This window comes from Mus pahari, chromosome 17 (assembly GCF_900095145.1).
Source record: "Mus pahari chromosome 17, PAHARI_EIJ_v1.1, whole genome shotgun sequence".
Taxonomy (NCBI): Eukaryota; Metazoa; Chordata; class Mammalia; order Rodentia; family Muridae; genus Mus; species Mus pahari.
The window spans coordinates 2,982,112-2,989,793 of record NC_034606.1 but is presented as its reverse complement, the minus strand read 5'-3'; the positions used below and the strand labels follow the sequence as shown (position 1 = coordinate 2,989,793).

The following is a 7,682-nucleotide window of genomic DNA, read 5'->3' as shown; positions in this document are numbered from 1 at the left end:
AAAGACAGAGACAGAGAGAGACGCGTATGTATGTCTATGTATGTGTATGTATGTGTATGCATGTGTATGTATGTGTATGTATGTGTATGTGTGTGTATGTGTGTGTATGTGTGTGTATGTGTGTGTATGTATGTGTATGTATGTGTATGTATGTGTATGTATGTGTATGGTGCCTGTACATGTGCATGCAGAAGCCAGAGCAGGAGCGCCTACTCTGTTCCTGAGAGACATCTCTATGGGCATGGCTCCCAACCTGGAATGTCAATTTCATTTATCAGCTGATGGTAGTAGTATGTATCTTATATGACTTAAGCATGTAAGATAATTAATTGGCATGTGCGTATGAAAGACTATTCAACCATGTGATCATAAGGTATTTGCTCGTTCGGGAGCACACAGCACAGTAGGTAAGGAACATCCTCATGGGACTTCCCAGCTTTTCATCCTAGCCCTATCATTAGCTCTATTCCATTGGTTCTGTTTACTTTTTATTATTATTTTTAATTTTTCTATGCATGTTTATACATGTGTCACATATATGTAGGTCCCCGTGATGACTAGAAGGGCGTAGAGTCCCTGCGGTTGGAGTTATAGTCTATTCTGAGCTGCCCACCTAGGTGAGAACTGGATTTGGGTTGTCCAGAGAGTAGCTAATGCCCTCCCTCTCCCCCCAGCTCTGTCCTCTTAGCAATAGGGTCATTTCCCCCGAGTCTCATTTTGTCAGTAAATGGAGAGAATTGTAACACTCACATCCCAGAGTAAAGGACAGAGGAAGACATAGGCAGCCCAGCAAGCTACACATAAAGATGGCTGTCTCAGCAGGAACAGTGATCTCTATGCCAGGGTAGCCCAGCTGTACCCTCTGCTACCATTCTTGATGGGAATTCGGTGGAGAAATTACACGAAGAACATGACAGGAGGAGGAGGGGGACCTTAGGGAATGCTCTGTCCATTTAACATTCAGTTAACACCAGATCATAGAAGTACTGTCACATCAACGTAGCTAAGTCAGTGAGGTACTGCTTGCTGTGAGTTTGACCCCAGCACCACAAGTCAGCTGAGCACATGCATGTCATCCCAGAGCTGGGAAACAGGGACAGGAGGAATGGAAGACCTTGTCTCATAAAACAAGGCATTGGCAAGCTACGACCAAGGTTGTTCTCTGGCCTCCATACGCAGGTACACCCACACTTTTATGAAAATACACACTGGCATGCGTGTGCAAACGTACATACTTGCACACACATGTGCACACACACACACTCAACAACATACATTGTTTAAGATGTTCATTCTTTCTAATTCAGGTAACATGTATGTAGGAAAATATTGTACATGAGGAACTTATCACAGAAGTGAACACAGATTTTTTTGTACTGGTTGATTTCTAGTGTACAAGTTTAGAAATGACTTTAGTTTCGACTTGAAAGAATGAAAGTTGGTATTACATATCCTCTACGCATCCATTGAATGTACTGGCATGGTTACTATATCATTCATTCAGCAACTATCTGACTGTGTGAGGCTATTCAGCCTCTACAGTGTACATATGATGTATTTATATCACCACACAGCACATGCTGCTGGGCCGCCTGTGGGAGACACTGCTCGGCAAACACCTAGGAGTTAAGCCACACAAGGGCCTGCCAACCTGCAGTTCTGTATTTCCTCACACTGGAACATTTCCCCTCTATACCTGCATGAAAACAAGCCCATGCACTTCGATTCCATCTGTGTGTAATGCTATGCCCATGCGTTCTCCCTGTGGAAATGTGGATATATGTTGATGAGGACCATCAGTTGGCCTCCTCTGACGCTTAGATTTTTATATTCTACCTCATTTTCATCTCGTTTATCATTCAGTGTTTTTATATTAACATGGCAAAATGAAAGGTGAACACAACAGTGGCTTGAGACTTCAGCTGTGGTTGAAGTATGTTCTTGTGTGATATTTTAACCTCTTAAGTTCGCATTATCCATTTTGGAATAACTTGGTTTTTTACTCACAGACTGGAGTCAGGCAGTATGCAAGTACAACAGCCTCTCTTCCAAAACCGACCTTAGGTAGCGAGTCCCTGCTGGTCCTGCAGTCCTACGGCCGGCAGGTAAGACTCTAGGACACACTCCTCTCTAGAGCAGCGGGTGCACCGTGCTCACAGCCACAGGGGTTGTTGGGATGGGCTTACGGAGCTCTATGGTGCAGCTGGTCAGAGGACGAGACAGGTATGAAAATGGGCAAAGATGGTAGTCTTCAGGGAGATGAAATTACCCAATCAGTGTGATAGAGGAAAGTCATAGTTTATGGGTTTAGAGGGTTTCCTTTCCCTCAGAGCATGTTGGGATTGAAATTCAGGGCCTCGTAGATACTCGGCATGTGGTCCACCAGGGTTTTCCTGGACCTCACCCCGGGTAAACCTGAAGACAGCGAATGCTAAGTGCTCAGTCTATTTCTGAACTCTATGTTGTGCATGCCCGCCAACAAGACACTTGCAGTCCTATGTTTACAGTGAGCACTGTCACACCATCTCTCTGAAACATCATGGGTTTCATTTATACTCATTTTTAATGACTTGTATTGAAAAAATTTGCATCTTAGGACAGTACTAACTCATAAAACAAACTTTTCAGTACTTAGAAATGCAAAATAAGTTGTTAGCTGAGAGATTATAGACCTCGCAAAAGAAGAGAAATGGCTGGTTTTGTAGATACGCGTACTGACAGCTCTATCTAACGTGGTATCTAGAGCCTGTATAGGCATCAGCGAATTATCAGCATGACCTGTCAGAAGCATAGTGTATGCATAAACAAGGGAATGGAGACATCGGCTTTGATCTGTGCTCTGTTCTACCTTGAAGCCTGCAAAGAGGTTTATAATCTCTTTTTGTATCTGCTAAAAGAGAGAAAGGATAATAATGATGGTGATGATGATGGTGGTGGTGTGGTGGTGGTGGTGGTGGTGGTGGTGGTGGTGGTGGTGATGGTGATATAATAATCATGACCTGTCTGGTCTGCAATGAAGGAGCTAGAAAAAGTACCCAAGGAGCTGAGGGGGTTTACAGCCCCATAGGAGGAACAACAATATGAACTAAGCAGTACCCCCAGAGCTCCCTGGGACTAAACCACCAATCAGAGAAAACACATGGAGGGACTTGTGGCTCTAGCTTCTTATATAGCAGAGGATGGCCTAGTCGGTCATCAATGGGAGGAGAGGCCCTTGGTCCTGTGAAAGGTCTATGCCCCAGTGTAGGGGAATGCCTGGGCCAGGAATGGGAGTGGGAGGGTTGGGGAGCAGGGGGAGAGGGATGAGATAGGGGATTTTTGGAGGGGAAACTAGGAAAGGGGATAATATTTGAAATGTAAATAAAGAAAATATCTAATAAAAAATTTCAAAAGAAAAAAAAATCATGTCCTGTCTGTAGCTTAAGATTTCTGTAGGAGACTGGAGAATCTGGGAACCAAAAGCACCTTAAAAATACCCGGATAGACGGTGCTTTTAAAGTCACATGTTTTCACTCCAGAAATTAGGGAATAATTATCAATTATTATTCAGTAGGCAGTTTAAATTCAAAATCATCACCCCACACACCAGATAATCTTGGTACTTTATAAACACTAAGTTCATAATCAGTATAAAGGTAAGTGAGTCACTGTTGCTGTACCGTAAGCACTGTGACATGGGCTCACCAATCAACAGTATCAGCATCCTCACATTCTCCCTCACTCAGTGATATCAAGCCTACAAGAAGAAGTAGCTGTGTTACATAATACATATTCTGATGAAAGTGAAGTAGGTTGTTAATGGTCTGTGGCACACAGAAAGATTAAGATGTATACATTGTTTGTGAAAATCTATATTATCATTTGAGACAGATGATGAAAAATCTCAAAAATATTCCCCTTTTGATTTGCTTTGTTTTTGAAACAGAATATCATTGCATAGTTCAGGCTGGCCTGGCTTTACATGTAGCCCAGGTTAGCCTAAAAGTTATGCTAATCCTCTTAACCTCAGACTCATTTACACTGGAATTACAGGTATCAGCCACTATAGGTGACTAAGATGTACTTTTCTTAGAATGTGTTATATGTGAATTAAAAGTTGAAATGAAAGAATTATAAAATTTATGTTACCTTCTGTTTCTTTCTTGAGGGCAATCTGAGAAATTTTTTCATAATTAAATTTGAAAATTTTTTTTTAGCCAACCTGGTGCTATTCAAAGTACATTGAAGCCTTGGAACAAGAGCGAATTCTTCTGAAAATCCAAGAAGAAGTGGAAAGAAAAATGTTGACAGGTAATTTTTGCCTCTTGTATGCAGAGCTGCTTTCCTGCTGTCTACCACACAGCAAGGGAAGGTGTTTGCAACGAGCGCTTCTCTGTCTCTCTTGTCTTTTGTCTTGTGCAGGTACATCATCTTTCACAAACTTGCTTAAGCCTTCCACTGGCTCCGCTCTGTCTCTGAAGAAGAATGTGTCTCTTCACAGCATCCAGAGTCAGTTCCCGTGATGGCCTGCCTTCAGCTCTTGTCTTTCCGCTTCTCTCCTAACCTTCCTGTCCAAGGCCCCGCCTCTCCCCGCTGCCAGCGTGTCTCACTTTCCAATTAGGAGAATGTTCTGTCTCTCTGTGTCTCTAGAACTTCTCCTCTGCCAAGGAGGAGAGATATGGATCCGTGCCTAATATGTCTCTTGTTTTCCAGGATAGCAGCTTTCCAGCCCACGCTCAGATCCTCCTGCTGACAAACACCAGGTAAGTCTGGGTGTAAGACTGCCTTTGACTGTACACCCTCCCACAGGCAAATCTACACAGACCCAGCCACATCCCCCCACACACCCATGCCTCACCACCAACCAAAGGGTAGCAACAGCTTGTCTTCTGATTGATGGTACCATCTCCCAAGAAGGGATTCCTCTCAGGAAGAACTGCAGGCTTTCTAAACTCACCTGTGCTGGGAGTGTGTGACAAGGCCAGACACCAAGCCCGGGTTCCTCTCTACACAGACACTGATGAACTGGAGGATTCTGACTGGGTTCCCTGCTAGAGTGTAACAAACCATTTCCAGAGCAGTCTAACCATAGAATGTAGTGTGCGTGTCAACAATTAGCCCAGTACTCAAGGAAGCCATCAAAGGCACCTTCATTATCTTCCTCCTTAACCTGGTTTCTCAGAATCCAGTTTTCTAACTCTTGGAGGATAGGAATAGGGGAGCAGGCCTAACTTTCTCAGGCTACTTATCTTATTTTCCTCCCAGTGAGCCTCGACAGACACCGTCTCCTGGCCCCCACCTCTTAGGTTAACTTCATAATGCCCTGAACAGTACCAGTATGTGTTTGTTTATTTGTTTTTAATATTCTCTTAATTTTTATGACTATCGTTTGGATTTATTTTTCTATGTATCTTAGTTTCATGCATGTTTTTCTTTTGTAGGATTTCTTTAAGCCAACGTTAACTAGCATGAGAAGCTGAATGCCCAGGGTGTTGAATAGTCCGAGTTCCTTTAGAATCCATCTATGGTAGGCTAGAAGAATTAAAGTCGTTTGACTGTCATACTCTGTAAGGAAAAGCATGCGTAATCTTTAACGGATATCCCTTGCAGGCTCACTGTATCTGCTTAGCAGATCTATTCACTGAATGACTAGGGTGTAACTATTCCTAGTGTAACTAACAAGAAACACAGAAGAGCCCTCCGCCCCCATTCCCAGCGGTGTTGGAGCTATGGAAGCATTGGCCTCTGCACGGCGGTACCCACAGGGCCCACACAGTGAGGGCTAGCATTTCAGGTGCCTTGCACCCCTCCATGCATGCCTTCCAGACACCTTGGTGATTTCAGTTCCGACAGACTACTCTTGATGCAGACCGATAGCGCCAAAAGAAACAGTGCTTAGACAAGGAGAAGCTCTGGCGCAGGCTCCACATGTCGGGAAGGAGAACCAGACCACGTGCGAGGGGGCCCTTGTGACCCACATAACTAAGGCGCTCCAAGGACTACAACCTGGACTAGGAGCTATGTCCCATCATCCCACACAGTCCTGAGAGGTCTTTTCAAAGATAAAACGGTCACCCCAAATTCTCCAGGTAGTTTGGAACTTTAAATAGGGACCGTATCAACATACTTCAAAGGTCCCCTCTCCTCTAAAGAAGGGACTCAGGCATTTGCTTTTGGAGGTGAGGATCTCGCTGTGCCGTCCAAGCTGTCCTCGGCCCTCCTGAGTCTCTGGGATTACCAGACGAGGTGTGGATTGCCATGCCCTGCTAGATAGAATGTCCCTGGCACTGTGCCCACAAAAGCCCTCTTCAGTGGCTGTGGAACTGTTTCACAAGGCCCCGAGAGAGCTCGATGCCTCATGGGCTTTGATCTTCCTCCCTCTTCTGCTTCAGCTGAGATTTTATCAATGTGTTTGTTTTCCTGATGTTCAATTTTCTGTTCTCTCAACATGTTAATTATAATTTTCTAGAAAGTTGTTTTCCCCAGTTGTCAATGTTCACTACAGCTAATAAGAGCCCACTTCCTGGCCACGGTATTGGGCTGCTTCCTGAGTAGTACAAGCACTGTAGAATATTAACAAAATTAAGATTAAAAAAATAAAATATAGTATCTTTTTATTCCTTCCTTAATGTTCTTCCTTTATTTATGCAGAGAGTTTCTAACCTATATAGATTTTCTTCTCTTAAAAGAACTTCTCTTGACATTTCTTGCAAAGCAGGTCCATTTGTAGCAAATACCTTAGAAAATCTTTAAAGTGGAGATTTCTGGTTTCTTTGGAAACTGTTATGGCATATGTTTCAATGGTGCAAGCGGGTGAAGCAGGTATGGGTGAGTGCATGCTTTGCTAGAACAGACACAGGACATTTAGAAAGAATTTAACTATGACCCACAGATAGGAGGGAAGATGGAGTATCGCCCTGCTCGCTCTGCCTCGCTAGCCTTTGCTGATGATGCTCTTGTAATGGTTCACCTTACATCTCGTTGCTGATCTTCACTTGGCCCTGACTTCATAGAGAATAACTCAACCAAGAATTTATGATATTCTGGCAGCTTCTCGCCAGGTCCACAGACTCTCATAGATCCAGCGTTGGTTATTGTGTGGTCTGCCGAGTGGACTGACCTGAAGCTGCTGATTCGTGGTTGGTGTTTTCTGGTAGACTGAACTGCTGATGTCCTGACAGATGACTGGAATTGTGCCATCCCCCACTCCCACCAAAAACACCCTATTTCTAAACAGGTCTACTCCCCTCGTATCCTGATACCCTTTCTTCTCCACTGCTCTAGTGGGCGCTGGGCCAGAGGGGAGGGTAAAGTGCTTAAGAACCCTTATTAAAGTAGGTTTTGAAAAACTGAAGCCAACAAACCCTTTCTTTGTTTCCTTTTAACAGATAACAGAGTTGCTTCTGCTCCAGTCTGTGACTTCTTCTCTTTCCCTCCTGCACACAGCTGCCTTCACTCCCTTGGCAGGGAGACTATCCTCCTCTCTCTCTGCATCTCAGTTTTGAAGCCTCCCCCTGCCCTTGGGTCTCCCCTCGTCAGCATGTGTTCTAGATAAACTCAGTGTTCTTCCTGTCTGAGATGCTGTGGGTTCCCTTGTCTTTCCATTTCATTCTTCCTCGGCATTTTCTTCTCTGTGCTTGCTTTATGATTCTGAACTTGTTTCTTGTTTCCCTGGCTGGTTAAGGTTGACGTCTACCATTGTC

General features: G+C 44.1%; 1 protein-coding gene across 1 annotated transcript in view; it reads left to right on the top strand.

Moving 5' to 3' along the window:
* The window catches only part of Rgs22 (regulator of G protein signaling 22), a 112,410-nt gene extending 106,838 nt beyond the window's left edge, over positions 1 to 5,572 (top strand). Inside the window, exons 23-26 of the mRNA XM_029548194.1 lie at positions 2,010 to 2,105; positions 4,197 to 4,290; positions 4,693 to 4,742; positions 5,421 to 5,572. Of these exons, the coding sequence (XP_029404054.1) occupies positions 2,010 to 2,105; positions 4,197 to 4,290; positions 4,693 to 4,697 (195 nt within the window). The 3' untranslated portion in view covers positions 4,698 to 4,742; positions 5,421 to 5,572. The remainder of the gene's footprint in view (positions 1 to 2,009; positions 2,106 to 4,196; positions 4,291 to 4,692; positions 4,743 to 5,420) is intronic.
* Positions 5,573 to 7,682: the final 2,110 nt, after the last annotated feature.